The sequence below is a fragment of the Mercenaria mercenaria genome, chromosome 8 (assembly GCF_021730395.1).
Source record: "Mercenaria mercenaria strain notata chromosome 8, MADL_Memer_1, whole genome shotgun sequence".
NCBI lineage: Eukaryota > Metazoa > Mollusca > Bivalvia > Venerida > Veneridae > Mercenaria > Mercenaria mercenaria.
In genome coordinates, this window is record NC_069368.1 from 31,379,082 (window position 1) to 31,396,876 (window position 17,795).

Here is a 17,795-nt window from a genome sequence, read left to right on the forward strand (position 1 = left end):
AGGAATTCCTTTCTTCGAAAGATAACAACTTTTTGGACATACGTGATTATAAAATAGTATATAATGATAACGATACAAAATTTCGGGAAATAATTAGAAGGCTCGTCAAAACAACGCTATATATATAATGTATAACGACTTCCTGTGCACAAGTTTACAAATTATATTAAGACGTTTTTGCAACCAGAAAGAACATATGCAGTCTTAACCCATTCATCAAAGAAGTTCCTCGCGGGCATGATAAAGTTCAGTGTTTTTTACTAAATTCTAAATATGTAAGTTGATATCGACAAGATATCATTCGTAATTATATTAGCCTTTCGTCCGTAAGTTTCTGTAATAATGAAATAAAATACTCATAAATTTGCCTTGATTAAGATGACGGTATCACCATTCATTCGTAATTATATTAGCCTACCGTCCGTAAGTTTCCGGTGGTTTCCGTACAATCGGAATCGGCTATTTCCGTGGTTTAGTCCGGGCCGGGTCGGGCCTGGTTTTATTAATAACCGTTTCCGTACAATCGGAATCGGGTATTTCCGTGGTTTGGGCCGGGCCGGGCCGAGCCGGGTTTTATTAATAACCATATTTCACTAGAGTGTTCTCCCTTGACAGTTGCTATTTCCGTATCGAATGACGCCTTTGAATTTTGTGAAATGTGATACATGCAATATATTGACGGCTTTTTAGTTTTTGCGAATAGATAAAGGACTCTGTTTTTCAGTTATGGCTGATTCTGATTTTCGAATGAAAGATGGAGGTATTTCTGATGTTATTACAGCAGCTAATAACGGCCATGACCGTATTGTCGATGGACAGGAATTTGAGAATGTTGAGGAAAAACACGAGTCTGAGCAGTCTGATTTAACTGAACCAGGTACAGAAAATGGAAAGCTACATGAAAATCGTATAACTGAAAATAATGGAAATGGAGAACCACCTAATGCTAATCATACAAATGTGCCAGATTATGGTAGAATTAGTCCGAACAGTTACACACAGGAACTTGATCTCACTGATCCAAAGAGTGTGATAGATATGTTAGAAAATGTTGATTTAACTGAAGAGGACACTGAAGATTTATTGCAGGAAGCTTATAAAATGAACAGAAAACTTAAAGAAATGCTAAGACGTCAAGATGAGCAATCATCCGATTCAAAACCAAAGTTGAAGTCAAAAAGTAAATCTTTTGTGGAATCTCGATCAGTAAATGGACAGGGAAGTATGACAAGCTCTGCTACCTCTTCAAGTGATAATTCAAGGATGGGCTCATCATTTGGTATTAGAAAAGTTTTGCCTCCTATAAATGCTGGAGAAAGAGAAACAAGTGTGTATGCTATAAAGCTGCGAAGATCCAAAACAAATGTTCAGGAAACAAAACCAGCATTGAGTGATTCTGCAATTCTACGTTCAAAGTCTTCAACTAAACCCCCTATTAGAAAGGTATTTTAAAATTTGAAAATTTATCAGGAAAAAACAATGTTTGCCCTTTCAGGGCTACTTATGTCAGACATTGGCATACGCATGCTAATACAGATCTGACAAAAATATTTAATTCGATATTCATTTGTATGCATGGTTCTTTAGGTAGTCATGCATGATGTTACAAGATAAAACGGAAGTAATGGGTAACCGTAACATTACAAATCCAGAAAACATAGTGTGAAACCTGGACCCGGCATACAGAAACGAAAAAATATTTTTATGAATGAATGGCAACTTGTGGATGAATTAATTTAAATAATCTGGGTAAGTATCTTTTTAGGGATGAAATGTAACAGTTAAAAGTCACATTAAGTAATTCCAAATGATGTCTCAAGATCAGCATGAAATGTGCATGAAATCTCTTTAATCATTACAAGTTAAATACAGTATCTTTCAAACAAGCTTACAGACCTACACTGTATATATTTTATTTCACCATATTATAGACCATAAAATTATATGAGTGTGAACAGGAGAAGTTTCATTAAATTATTAGAATTCTGCATTGTAGAAAAAATTCTATCAGTGAAAATGTCATCAAAATTGAGATTTTCACACTAGACTTCCATTATGAAAACTTATGTGGGTCCGATCAGGGATGTAAATTAGCAAGGGCCCAGTAGCCCATGTCCCCTAGAATTTGGGCTGGGCCCCTAAACTGTTGGAGAAATTTTAAATTATGCCCATATACCTAATGTTAGACATTTATTTTTTGACAGTCTAGGCCTCTAAATAAAAATAGCTAGTTTATATCCCTGCCGATTTTTAAAATCAAAAGTCAAGCACACAACCCAATCTTTTTCATTTGCCTAAGTTCCGAAGTTTTGTAAACGCAGGATTTAATCAACTTCTTCATTGCAGAAAAGTATTTGATCTGAACATGCAGAATTACCTTCACATAGACGTTATAAGTTTTTAAGTCTTTTCTAAAATAGCTTCACTTTTGAAATTAATATAACACTGTTATTGGAATTTTATCTTTTCTTAATTTCTTAATAGTAAATATATTTGTGATATAATCATGCACATTAGTTAATAGTAATTAACACAATAACTTGTGATGATTTGAGCATTAGCCCCATGTGGTTCTGGGATGATTTGTGTATGAAAAGAATTGGAACCACTGCCTGAAAATACCCTTGCATGATTGTAAGAGGCGACTAATAGGGTCTTAACACATGGTTTTGCAGTAACTCTGTGATTCCAGCAGGTATGCAAATTTTGATTCCATACCTCATGTTTTTATTTCGATGTAAATGAGATGTGGAACCAAAATTTGTAGTCCTGTTTGGCGCCATATAACCTGTAGTTTGTTGGTGCGCCGTAAAACCCAAATAAATAAATAAATAAATAAATAAATAAATAAATAAATGATTTGAGCAAAGAATACCTGCTGGTACATATGATATAGGATATATTTTAAAATAATTTTTCACTTGGCATACATGGGACTAATAATAACTAAACTATCCTTTTCTTCTCTAAGAATTATAAATGTGACACATATATATTGATTTTTCTCAGTTTTCATATTCAGTATATTTGTCAGTTTATACATTGAGTAAATGATGTTCAAATGCTGAATGGAAAACTGTGATAATGCATTGAATTTGAAGAACAAGCTACCAAATATTTTCTATTAAGCCCTTGTATTGTAAAAACAAAGTCCGTTCTGTATGCAGAAACAGAGTATAAACAGTGCCTTTCTTGACAATTTTAAATAATCAGTATTAAATAATACTAGTTTTGTGGTGTCTAGTTTCGAATATTTATTCATTTTTTCTTGATGCTTAATTCATGAACAAAAGGAAATTTGTATCATGTTCATTGAAACAGTAAACACGTACCTTTCGGAGAACAATTGATCTTTTCATGACAGAGTTCAGTTTCAATCATGCTGGATTTGCATAATTAAGTTTTGAAGTAAGAAATTAATAGTTTTATACTTTCATATGAAAGCTGATGCTGTGCTTGCCCAGACAAAACTGAAATTAATCTGTTAAAAAGGAAATAGTTTCATCTGATTATTTTTTAAAAAAGAATATTAAATATCCTTATAGATTTCTTAAGGCCTAAAAAAATTGTTTGTTTCTGGTATCCCAGTTTGCCGCAACCCTAAAATTTAATGTTTTTATGCTGTTGGAAAAAAATTGATATTTTTGCTAGTTTTTATACGTTTCACTTTGTGTTGCTCCTACTTACCATGTTTTTGGGGGCAATTGTTATTGGAAACAAACCATACTATTTATACTTTTTAGGCTTAATCATTTGTGTAGGCATCCTCTCAGTCTTTATGAACAAAATGGCAGTTAAAACTTTCTTAAACTTACTAGTTACAGTATTATGTGAAGTATTATGTATCTTGGACTTCTTACATTTTTCTTATTTTTGTGTATTACAGGATTCAGAGTCGCCATCAAGAAGAAAGAAAGCACCTGGACCAAAACCAGAGTGGAATGACAGATTCAATTACACATAGATACTTATGTCATTAATGTTCATTTTTGTATGTATGATATCCAGCATTAATTAGAAGATATTAATTTTTTGTTGAAGTTCAAGAAGGTTTGGTGCTTTTAAATTTTATGATTTTAATGTAACTGCTGTATCGTCAAATCACAATAATTCCAAAAATGATTATATATACATAATTTCGTTTTCTTAATTTTTTGATGTTAAGTAATTTTTATTTGAAAAGGTTTGAATTGTTTATAATTTTTGACAGCATGTTTACAGAAACAACATATTGTTGATATTTTCATTTCTCGGATTGCCATATATATTTCAATCACCAACCAGTATTTAGTAATAAAAACTGCACCGAATTATTAGTCACGCTGTAGCCCTAAAAAGTACATGGCTTGTTTGCATCAAACTTCTGTTAAGACTTTTATGACTTAAAAGGTTGGGAGTTTAAGTAGAATGGTGACAGATTACCACATCCGTACTTAAGAGGTGTTGACCAGTAAAATCTGGCCATAATCCCTTATCTTAGCTTAAAGGACCAGTGTAATAATATTATGGTTCAGGAATCACTTAGTCATCCACAGTAACACTAACTGACTGACTGAGTAAATGCTGTGAAGCCTATAATCAGCTGAGCTACAGATTTTCCAGGTAGTCGGCATTTGAGCCGTGCCATGAGAAAATTAACATAGTGCGTTTGCGACCAGCATGGATCCAGACCAGCCTGCGCATCCGCGCAGCCTGGTCAGGATCCATGCTGTTCGCTAACAGTTTCTCTAATTGCAATAGGTATTGATAGCGAACAGCATGGATTCTGACCAGACTGTGCGGATGCGCAGGCTGGTCTGGATCCATGCTGGTCGCAAACCCACTATGTTGGTTTTCTCATGGCAAGGCTCATTTATCTTTTGCACAAGCTTAATTGTAGCTGTGAACTTAAATTAAGCCTGCATTAGTGCATCGATTCTTGCCATATAAAGTGTGCACTTAAGTGACACATTTGTCATCAGCCATTGAATAATATAATAGGAAATAAACTCGACTGGCCCAGTTTAATGAGCTAATTTATTTATTGTGAATTGTGTATATTGTATAACAGAAAGTTTTATATTACAAATACTTATTCAACCAAAACTTCTAACAAAGAATTCATTGTACCAATAAAAATTTGGTAGTCTTGTATGCCCTTGTATTTTATTACAAATTTACTTGGTGCATGCATTGTAGGGTATAGCTAAGAAAACAGTTTCTGTAATATAGAATTGTTTTATGTAATGGATATAGAAATGTTCCAGGACTTCTTAAGTAACTTGTGTACCTCCAATATTCATCACACTATGATTTTTGAAATTAGGCTAGATGCAGTGTTGTTGAAGAATTTAAACACTAAGTATGATAGATAAATTTCCTGTTCTCTTTCATATAAAATTTTGTGACTGATATGGTAGATACCCTGCACATATTTTACTGAGTTTTGGAGCTCAGTTTTTTTTTTATTAAGTGGGACTTTTCGGAAATTATTTTTGTGTCAAAATTAAACTGAATACAAATAAGGGGGTTATGCCTTTAGAGCATTAGTAGGTTGCTTTCTGACATCACTGACCATGTTCAAAGCATAAAAAGTGCAGTTTTGCAACTTTTAGTGAAAAGGTTGCAAAAAAGACAATTGATGGTATTCTGTAAGAAAATACAAAAAAAAAAAAAATGACAAGGTAAAAAAGAAAATAATTTTGAACAGTATTGTTGTATCAATAAAAGGTGGTCTGTGGATCACATTTGAGCAATATTCTGTTAGAGATTTATTTAAGATGCAGAAAGACCCATTCCTTAGAGTTAAATCCCTATTACAAATTAAAAAAATTATATAATACATGACAGTAATTGTACTACTTTTTATGAACTTTTGCCATTACCTCCATAAAGTATTTAAAAGAGGGCTTTTTCTTTTGATTTCTAGTTTTACTTTTGCATTTGATAGATATTGGGAAATTTCAGGTATCTGAAACAAAATGCTAGTTTTTAAGTGGGGTTCATCTTATATATTTATCTATTTTCAATCTATCTTGGTTGTGCAACAGAAGTAGGCAAAGGGAGGTAATAATAATTTAGAAACTTTTATTTCATATTAATGTTGGCAAAATACATATTTCTCAATGCAAGTCTTTGACAAGTCTAATACAATAGTCCTTATATTCATATCATTTCTTAGTTAAAATAAGTTTATTATATAATTATGCTAAAATAATGCTATGTAATCTTCAATGGCTGCCAGGATAGGAAATATATTTCCAGTGAAAATCTAACTTGGTGATCACAATAAATGTAAATGATCAGTTGTTTAAGTTTGGAACATATCCATTAGTTGACTGAAATCTGGTATAAAACCATTTAAAGCTCAGTGCCATCACTTTTACTGAGGTTGTCAAGTTAATATTCATTGTATTGCTGGATTTTGTATAGAATAGCTCCATAGACTATGATATATTACTTTTTACATTTTTAGCTGAGCTATATGGAGAGCTATCCTACTCACCCTGGCGTCAGCGTCTTTCCGTGTCCCCACCTTTGTTAAAGTTTTTTTTACGCTTTCTCTTTTTTTCACCTTATCTCTGTAATTATGAGATGGATTTGCTTTAAACTTAATATAGTTATTCCTCATCATCACCCACATCATGTGGCACAAGAATCATAACTCCAACACCAATATTTCATGAATTATCCCCCCTTTTTACTTAGAATTTCAGGTTAAAGTTTTGACGCACTTTTGCTCTATCTCAGTTATAACCAAATGGATTTGATTCAAACTTAAAATATTGTTCAACTTCATCACTCACATCATATGACACAAGGGCCATAACTCTTGCACCAATATTTCATGAATCATCCCCCCTTTTTACTTAGAATTTCAGGTTTAATTTTTGATACACTTTCACTCTATTTCAGTTATTACAAAATGCATTTGATTTAAACTTGAAGTAGTTGTTCCACACCATCAGCCTAATCATATGACACAAGGTGCATAACTCTTGCACCAATATTTCATGAATTATGCCCCCTTTTGCTTGGAATTATACTTGTATAGTGTTTTGATACACTTTATCTTTACCTCTCTTATTACTTTATGTTTCTGACACAGACTAAAGCTATTGTGTAATATCTTCATCCACCATTGGAGTCATTAAACACTCCAGTGACAGCTCCAGTTTCCTCAGATGTGCCTAGTTTCACTATCCAGCATCAAATAGTCGAGCATGCTGTCTCTTGTGACAGCTTTTGTGTTTTTAAAATTGTGAATAAAACCAGTCTATTTTCTATGTCCAATATCATTATATGATAATATTTCAATCAGTTCTGTAAGAAAGTCTCCAAAATAGCTAGACTGCCATTTGTCACTATTACATAAAATAACAGAAATAAAAACTGAAATTTTGTGACAAATTCTTTATTATCAGTCTAGTGGCTAGTCTAGATTCTTTATACTGTGAAATATTTTATTTCCATGGGACTCAAATTTTCAAGTTGTGAAACTATTTAACCTTTAGCCTGCTGGCAGCAAGTTATTCTGCCCTTGCAACCAGCGCAGACCAATAGTGCAGGCTGATCATGGTCTGCACTGTTGGCTTATATTCAGTCAGTAAATTTTTAGTGAACACCCCTTTGAATGATGAATGGTACTGCTAAATGAATGATGACCAGTCCATTTTAGAAATTTAGTAGGGTATAATTATGGGAAATTTTGGAAAAATGGCAGGGGACCAACGTGAATGCTTGAGTCTGTCTTGTGTCTTGAGCCAGAAGTATTTTATTATGATAAAATGAAACAAGAGTTCTGAATGTGACCATATCGCCCAGTTCTGTTGTATATTTGTGTCCTGGAGTTACTTAAATATCCATTTATTCGACTGGACACAAAAAATGAGGTAACCTTGTCCTTTAAGGTTAAGGAGTCTTGAATATGGTTTGTCCATGTTATTATGATGAATGTTTGCGTCAATGTATTTTTGAATATTCATGCATGCCTAAAATAGTTATAGAGTGGACCAAAAAATTCTCCTAACATTTTGACCTCTAAATGTGACCTTGACCTTTGAGGTGGGAGTCTTGAAAATGGTTTGTCCATCTTATTATGATGAATGTTTGCGTCAATGTATTTTTGAATATTCATGCATGCATAAAAAAGTTATAGAGTGGACCACAAAAGTTCTCTTAACATTTTAACCTCTAAATGTGACCTTGACCTTTAAGACTTCAAGTAGACATGAAAACTTTTTTTCAGAAATGAATCAGCTTGCAAGCATTTAATAAATTTATTTACAAAATTTAGATTCTTCTTAACTTAAGATCTTTGACATACTGTGAACCTTTAAAATATGTTATTATAGAATTTTGTAGTTTTAGCTGAAACTGAACTTGTTTCACTAGGACATAACCTTTAAAGATTTCTAAATCTAAAATTATTAAATTCCCGATTAAAAATCATTAATGCAATAAAAATTCTTTCATAAGTGGAAAAGAATCATTGTTTGCTTAATGTTTGAAAAATGATTCATCAATTGCTTTTTCAGAGCTGTTACCCTGCTAATTTTCTATAGTAACTTGTCCATCTTTCAGTTTGGACAGTTACCATTAACTGTTAAAAAGGGTGTTGACGAAAAAGATACTGACTGAATAGTGAACAGCGCAGATCATGATCAGACTGCATGGATGTGTAGGCTGATCATGAGCTACACTTGTCGCAAAGGCAGAATCAATTGGGTCCAGCATGATAGGGGTTAAAAATTCAGTATGTATTCAAACAGAATTTCTGAAGCTTGTATTTCAAATTATAGAACTGTGGCTGTTAAGTAAGTTAAATGTTTAACTCTGCTGTGTTTATTTTATTATCTTAATGATTTATAACTTTCAAAATAAGTTGCAATAACTTGTATGTTTCATTTTATATATGACAACACTAACTTCACATGGTGGATGCAATCTAATCTAAAGGGACACATCTCCAAATTTATGTCAGAAGTTTTAAAATAGACATTGTTAACCTTTAGTCTGCTGATGGCAAGTGATTCTGCCTTTGCGACCAGTGCAGACCAAGATAAGCCTTCACATCCATGCAGTCTGATCATGATCTGCACTGTTCACTATTCAGCCAGTATCTTTTTGATAAGCACCCCTTTTTACGTTTAATGGTACTGTTCAAATTGGAAAATGGACAAGTTCATTATAGAAATTTAGCAGGGTTGAAAGGTTCTGGACCTGTAATAACAATCAGTAATTTCCGTTCAGTTAATTGTTTCATCCCTGTGAGTTCTAAGTTGTCATCGAAACCGTTACTCGTAAAAGCTACAGTTCCTGGGTCAAAGAATGCTGACATCACAAATGAGAATATAAGATTATTGATGATGTCATTATGTGTCAAATACCTCAACTGGAAATTAACTATGTGTAAGACTAAAGCAGTATTTGTGGAAAAAAGTATTGTTCTGTATGTTATTATTAAGTATTATTGTTTGATTTCAACATGCATGTTTTATACATTGTGTTCATTGATTCACATTTTTTTATATTCAATAAACCCATTATTTAGAATAAAATTACTTCCTTAAAAGTTTTAACTTATTTTCATTTTCCTCACTGTGTCATTTGTTAAAGAAGAGTCTCTTCTTAGTGTTACCTTGTTACATCTAAACATATTTGTTAATCTTAGCACTTGTTTGTGCTCAAGCGAGTAAATCAAATCACCAAGTGTCTGTCAAAAACTGTGGTCATGTGACATCAACAATTTGCTTTAAATGGTTTTACTTCCGACACCACTTGGCTAATCTGAACCAAGCTTCACAGGAATGTTCTATTGTTGGTCTTTTAATGCAGAACTGTGGCAATCAAGGCAAACTGTAAGGAAAAACTTTCAAAATCAATCTTCTTGTCACAAATCATAGGTCCAATTTTAAATGATTTCACAGAAATGTTTCTTGGGTGACCATCTACTGAGTTTGTTAATGCTTGTTTGTTTGTTTGTTTTGATTAGTTAAAGTCAGAATATCATACATGAAGCATTCAGGAGAAATTTTCTCAAAATTGGGCTTTATACTAGATTAGAAATTTACTGTTTCTTTTAATAATTTTATAAATGCAAGTAAGGAAAAGACACCGTGTCTTCTGAGTACAGCCATTAATTTCCTATTTCTACCTCTGTCAGTCATGTTTTTGATGGACTGGAGTAATTTGAACATCTTGAGAGCGGGGCACCCAAGGAACATCAAGGTGAAAATATTTCAAAATATTGCCGACAGTTTTGGACTAGAAGAATTTGTTTTGGTTATGTTTTCCGCAAAGTGGAATCCTTTGAAAAGTTAAAAGTCAGCCAGCATTAACTGCCAGTTTATTTTTGAAATATAACCAGTAAGTTCCAGATAATTTTGAAATGTTTCACTATAGATAATAACAGAAAACAAGCCTTGCCATCTGCTGGCATTGTTGTTGTGTTTGTAGCTCACCTGTCACATAGTGACAAGTTGAGCTTTTATGATCACCCTTTGTCCGTCGTCAGTCCATCCGTCCGTCAACAATTTCTTGTCTGCACGATAGAGGTTTCATTTATGATTTTATTTTAACCAAACTTGCTCACAACTTGTATCACCATACGATCTCGGTTCCTTTTTTGAACTGGCCAGATCCCATTATGGGTTTCAGAGTTATGGCTCCTGAAAGGGCCAAAATTAGCTAGTTTGACCTTGTCTGCACAATAGCAGCTTCATTATGTCTCCCACCACACAGTGGTGTGGGAGACATATTGATTTACTCCAGTCTGTGTGTGTCTGTCTGTCACAAAGCTTGTCTGCACTCTAAGTCGAACATTTCTCATCCGATCTTCACCAAACTTGAGCCCGCCCGCTTAGCTCAGTAGGTAGAGCGTTGATGCACTTTCACTCTTTATCTGTTATTACCAAATGGATTTGATTCAGACTTAAAATAATTGTAGCACATTATCACCCACATCATATGACACAAGGGCCATAACTCTGGCACCAATATTTCATATCAATTATGCCCATTTTTTACTTAGAATTTCAGGTTAATGTTGGTGCACCTTCACTTAATCTGTGTTATTACTTGATAAATTTGATTTAAACCTAAAATAATTCTTCCACATTGTCATCCTCACCATATGACACAAGGTCCATAATTCTGGCAAATTATATTCAGTGACTTGAGTCACTTTTTTACTTAGATTTGCAGTTTAATTTTGGTGCTTTTTCACTATATTTCTGTTGTTACTAAATGGATTTTATTCAACTTTAAAACGGTCGTTTCACATGGTCACCAACATCATATGACATAAAGTTCATGATGCTGGCACCAAAATGCTAAGAGTTACACCCCATTATTACTAGAATTTCAGGGTTAAGTTGTGATGCACTTGCTTTCTATCTCACTTATTTGATTAAAACTTCAAATAGTTACTCCACATTATTAGCTACATGAGCTGGTGCATTACTTTTGCAGAAATTTCCTTGGAATTATGTCCCCTGTAATACTTATTTAATGTTTTGATACACTTCTCTATCCCTGTTAGACACAGACTGTTACATTTGACACAGACTTAACTTTTTGTCCAGTATCTTCATGCACATCGGAGTAATTAAACACTTAAGTGACAGGTCCTGGCTGAGCTTCCTCACATGTGCCTAGTTTCAATTTACAAAATTGAAATAGTTGCGCGTGCCATCTCCTGTGACAGCTCTTGTTCCTTTTTGTTGTCATGGTAGTTAGAGGTTGACTGCATAGTTTAACAGCATGGAATGGAATTTTCATAAAGTTTACATACAGTGTACATTGTACAACGGGAAAAGCCTGAAAGATCAACGTGTTCACAGACTGCTGATCTAGTATAAATATTATAAGTTACATAAAAATTTTCCATCTCCAGAATTGGCTAGCTCTTACTGTATGGCTATGTGGAAAGCTTTGAAAATCTCTTCAAAACCAATAGGCCAGCTTTTCAAAGTAATCTGATAGAACCCCACAAAACAAAGTTTGGGGGGAAGGGGTGTATATAGGAGTGAGCTTGTCGGTCGGTCTGTTGGTTTTCATGGTTTCCAGATAATAACTCATGAAAGGCTTGATGGATTTGAACAGTATTTGGTACAGAGGTGTAATATCAGAAAATACAGGTCAAGTTCAACTTTGGGGTCAGCAGGTCAAAGGTCAAGGTCACAGTGACCCTGAACAGTTAAAGGGTTTCCAGATGATAACTTGAGAACGCTTGGGCCTAGGATCATAAATTTTGGTACACAGGTGTAACATCATGAAATACAGGTCAAGTTCAACTTTGAGGTCAGTAGGTCAAAAGTCAAGGTCACAGTGACTCGGAACAGTTAACGGTTTCCGGATGATAACTTGAGAAGGCTTGGATCTAGGATCATAAATTTTGGTACACAGGTGAAACATGATACAATACAGGTCAAGTTCGACTTTGAGGTTAGTAGGTCAAAGGTCAAGGTCACAATGACATGAAACAGTTTCCAGATGATAACTTGAGAACGCTTGGGTCTAGGATCAGGAAAATTGATGGGGAGGTTGGTTATGTCAATCAGATGACCCCTTATGATTTTGAGGTCAGCAGGTCAAGGTCACGGTCACAGTGACCTGGAACATTTAAAACAATTTTCGGACAATAACTTCAGAACACTTTGGACCAGGATCATGAAACTTAAAAGGGAGGTTTGTCATGACCAGCAGATGACCCCTATTGATTTTGAGTTCCAAAGGTCAAAGGTCAGAATGACCTGGAACATTTAAACCTTTTATGGACAATAACTTGAGAATGCTTGGGCCAAGGATCATGAAACTTCATAGGGAGGTTGATCATGACCAGCAGATGACCTGTATTGATTTTGAGGTCAGTAGGTCAAAGGTCAAGCAAGTTCAGCTTTGACACTGGCTTAGTTCTGTGACAAGGCCATATTGTCAGGGTATAATTCATCACTCCTGTTGCAACTCTAGTTCAATATTGTTACACATTTAAGCTGTAAACTGTATTACTAGTAGTACAACCCATATTGGACACAAGTGCAAAAGTTTCAAGAAAATTCACTGAGTTGAAATATTTCAATACGAATAGGAACCATAATTCTACATTGTTGATTTATCTCCCTTTTTTCAATCTAGACATTGAGAGGAAGTGCAGTGTACATGATCCATAACTAACTCTACGTTACTGCTCTTGTACACTACACTTCCTCTCAATGTCCAGATTTAACAAGTGAATGAAGTATTGCCATGCAATACAAAGCACCCTACTGGAAGGCATCTAATTTTCTCTACTGCAGTATAACATAATGAACTGATATCTGTCAATAATGTATAAACAATATTGTACTATAGATACAATATGTTATAACAAAACACCTGGATTAAAATTTGTATATATAAAACCCTATAGTTGTTTTCATATAGCATTTTTTTGGCCAATTATCAAAAAAGTATCATATAAGTTATTCATAGTAAAAAAAAAAATTCAGTATAAGTCCACACAAAACTCTTTACCAGGTAGAGATAGGTCAAAATACACCTAAAATTTGGATGTAACATGCATGTTGTACCATCGAAAACTGGTCTCGATTTTTCCCTACAGCCTGTAATAAGTAAGTTACAATATAAGCTATTTATAGTAAACAACAAAGGGACATAATTCTGAAAAACTAAAGTGCCTTATGGTGGTGAACATTTGTGCCAAGTTACATCAAAATCCCTCCATGCATAAAGAAGAAATGCTCCGGACAGTCATTCTTGAATTTGGCATTTGACCTTTAAGTGTGACCTTGAACTTAGACCTAGGGACCTGGTTCTTGCACAAAACAATCAGTCTCATGGTAGTGAACATTTATGCCAAGTTACATCAAAATCCCTCCATGCATGAAGAAGAAGTGTTCCAGACAAAGTCATTCTAGTATCTGACCTTTGGTGTCTATGTGTGACTTTGACCTTTGACCTAGGCACCAGGTTCTTGCACATGACACACCATCTCATAGTGGTGAACATTTGTGCTAAGTAATATTCAAATCCTGTTTTGCATGACAAAATTATACACCGGACAGGAAAAATGTCCCATTGACCTTTGATCTCCAAGTGTGACCTTGACCTTTAAGCTAGGGTTCTGGGTGTTGGGCACGACACGTCGTCTCATCATGGGGAACATTTATGTCAAGTAATATTAAAAACTCTTGATGGATGACAGAGTTCTGGACTGGACAGGAAAAAACCCTATTAACCTTTGACCTCCAACTGTGACCTTGACCTTTGAGCTTGGGGTCTGTGTTTTTCACATGACACGTTGTCTCATCATGGGGAACATTTGTGCCAGGTAATATTAAAATACCTTCATGGATGGCAGAGTTATTGACCAGATACAAAACAGACCCTGTTCATGCCATGTTAACATTTGACTGCAAAGTGTGACCTTGACCTTTGAGCTAGGGGTCTGAAAATTGTGCACGACATATTGTCTTATTATGAGGTACATTTGCGCCAAGTAATATTAAAATCCCTTCATGGATGGCAGAGTTATGGACAGGAAAAACGCCCTATTGACCTTTGACCTCAAATTGTGACCTTGACCTTTAAGCTAGGTGTCCGAGTTTTGAGCATGACATGTTGTCTTATCATGGGGAATATTTGTGCCAAGTGATATTAAAATCCCTTCATTGATGACATAGATATGGACCGGACATGAAATTGTGGATGGACGGAAGGAAATACAGATGGAATGACGGCAGACGGAAAAACGCATTCCTATAGTCTCCGAAACTGGTTTTCAACCAGTAGGGGACTAAAAATTCAAAATAAACAATGTAGAGTTATGGTTCTTGTATCCTGCTTTTTCTCTCCATGGTCTCTATGTGAAGTTTTAACAAATCCTGTCAGTGATGCTCCAGGTAGGAAGTGTGACGAACAGACAAACTAATGGATACCATTACCATCCATTACCCCCTTTGCCTTTCAGTGTGAGACTAATAAGTGGAGACAATCCATTAAAAAAACAAAAAGGTTAGCTCAATCATGTATTTATTCAATATCAAATCATTGATATAAAATATATATTTATTGCACACATCTGGAATGTTAGGATTTCTCATATAAATGTATGAAAATATATAATAGAAAAATGCTCTTCAACTTCTGCATATAAAAATTATAAAAAAGATGTTTGTTCACATTTGGCTATTCTGACAAGAAAATATACAATTACAAGTAATATACATATCCAAAAATATAACTACAAAGGAAATTGTCAGGTAACAAAGTCATTACCGTACTTTGTAAATTTTTGGCGCGGTTAAAAATCTTTGCTAACATAACCAAAATTATGGTCATTTTTTCTTGTTTCTTTTGTTATTGCTTGCCATTTCACATAATGGTGACGGTTTGCTAAAATAAATGCATATGGAATGTAAGGAGTTGGAAAAGTGACTGTAACAGTGATAATTATTTACTAAGATATCATTGTATAAATAGTTTAAATCTTGATATCATTGGCATTTCAGAAACTCATCTTATTGGTAATGATAATCTTTGTGTTCCTGGGTATAATTGGTATGGTCAAAATAGAAAGAAACTCCATGTTAATGCTAAATTGGGATCTGGAGGGATTGGCTTTTTAATCAAGGATAAAATACTTTTAGATTTTAACATTCAGATTCTTAATTCTGAGTCAGAGGGGATTTTATGGCTATCCTTGACAAATAAAATGGATTCTTCTCGTTTTAATATTTGTGTGTGTTATCTACCACCGATTAATTCGCCACGCCAAATAGATGCACAAAAATATTTTGATACACTGTTATCTCACATTTATGAGTATCAGAACTTGGGGAAACTTTTTATCTGTGGAGATTTTAACAGTAGATGTGGTGATTTATCTGACTATATTGATGGAGTTGATTGTATATCTGCAAGGAATGTTTTAGATTTTACTGTTAATAAATATGGTCATTTGTTGATTGATTTTCTTCTTAACAGTAATATGTGCTTGTTAAATGGACGAAACTATGTCTCTAATGATTTTACATGTGTTTCAGCAAATGGTAGCTCTGTAGTGGATTATTGCATTGTAAGTCATGATGATATACATATTTTAAAGAATTTTCTGTTTTGAAAACTACAGATGTTATAAATAGTGTTGGAGCTGATAATGTCATTACTTCAGGATCCTATCCTGATCATTCCATTCTTACATGGAATTTTTGTTTAGATACAGACTGTGCGAAGGGTATGAATTATGCTGATAAGGTTCAAGGTTCTTATTTAAAATTTGATGTCAAGTCTATGCCTAATTCTTTTTTGTCCGATGATGTTAAGATACAACAACTACATGATACAATGTTTAGGCTTGAGCAAGGTTTACAACGTCAAGTAGATATTGACAATGCATATGAAAATCTGTGTTCATCAATTAAAGAAGAAATGTCCTCAAAACTTAAACATAAGCATGTCAAAGTATTGGCATCATCTGTTAATAATAAAAAGCGAAAAATGGGCAAACCATGGTGGACCGAAGAATTGTCTGTGCTTTGGAATGAACTTTGTCTACATGAGCGTAATTGGATTAAAAGTAATAATGGTGTACAAAAGAGATTTTTAAAGCATACTTTTTCTCAGCATAGAAAACATTTTGATAAAATGGTCCTGAAGGCTAAACGTGGCTATTGGTATAAAGTTCAAGCTGATTTTTTAAATGATTTTAATTACAGTCAAAGTGACTTTTGGAAGAGAATTGGAAAAATTGGTATTGCTTGTAATAAAAGCATCCCTATGGAGGTTGTTTTAGATAATGGTATGGTGTCAAATGACGTACCAACAGTGTTGGATAAATGGAAAAATAGTTTTAAGAATCTATATAAAAATAGCACTGTAGAAAATACTAGTACAATATGTGATAACGACAATTATATGTCTGACAGTAATATTATACATGAACCTGTTTTTGATAATGCAATTTCTGTGTTAGAAGTTAGAAAAGCAGTCTTAGATGCTAAGTGTAACAAAGCCTGTGGTTTCGATGCCATTCCAGTAGATGTACTTAAGAATGACACATCTGTCTCTATACTTCATATGCTCTTTAACGTCTGTTTTAACACTGGTATAATACCGACTGCATGGGGATATGGTATTATAAGTCCTATACCGAAGTCTAGTACGACAGATCCCCGGGATCCTTTGTCATATAGAGGTTTGACCCTTGCATCCAGTATGTACAAGTTATATTGTTCCATTTTAAATAATAGATTAACTAAATGGTCTGAAGATAATGGTATAATTTCTGAGGAACAGAATGGGTTCAGGAAAAATCGAAGTACTGTTGATCACCTGAATACCCTCACAACTATTATAGAAACTAGAATAAAGAAAAAATTATCTACATACTGTGCATACATCGATTTTAAAAAAGCATATGATTGCATTAATAGGAATATTCTGTGGAAGAAACTTCCTGAATTAGGAATACATGCTAATTGTAAGATGTATGCAGCGCTGAAATCCCTATACTCTTCTGTGAAATCATGTGTTCGTCTAAATTCTTTTACCACAGACTGGTTTGATGTACACATGGGTTTACGACAAGGATGTAGTTTATCACCAGTACTTTTCAACTTTTATATTAACGATTTTGTATCTATAGTTAAATCATGTGGTTACGGTGTTGACATTGGTACTAATGATAAATGCTGTATTCTGCTCTATGCGGATGATATAGTTCTTCTGGCAGGTTGTGAATCTGATCTTCAAAGTATGTTGGATATCTTGCATGACTGGTGTACTATCAACTGTATGTCTATAAGTCCGACAAA

General features: G+C 34.1%; 1 protein-coding gene across 1 annotated transcript; it reads left to right on the top strand.

Moving 5' to 3' along the window:
* The first annotated feature begins 593 nt into the window (after window positions 1–593).
* LOC128559006 (uncharacterized) lies at window positions 594–4,310 on the top strand. Its single transcript, XM_053549676.1, has 2 exons — window positions 594–1,443; window positions 3,887–4,310. Exons 1-2 carry the CDS (start codon window positions 727–729, stop codon window positions 3,962–3,964), a joined length of 795 nt encoding a protein of 264 aa, XP_053405651.1. The 5' UTR covers window positions 594–726; the 3' UTR covers window positions 3,965–4,310.
* The last annotated feature ends 13,485 nt before the right edge of the window (window positions 4,311–17,795 follow it).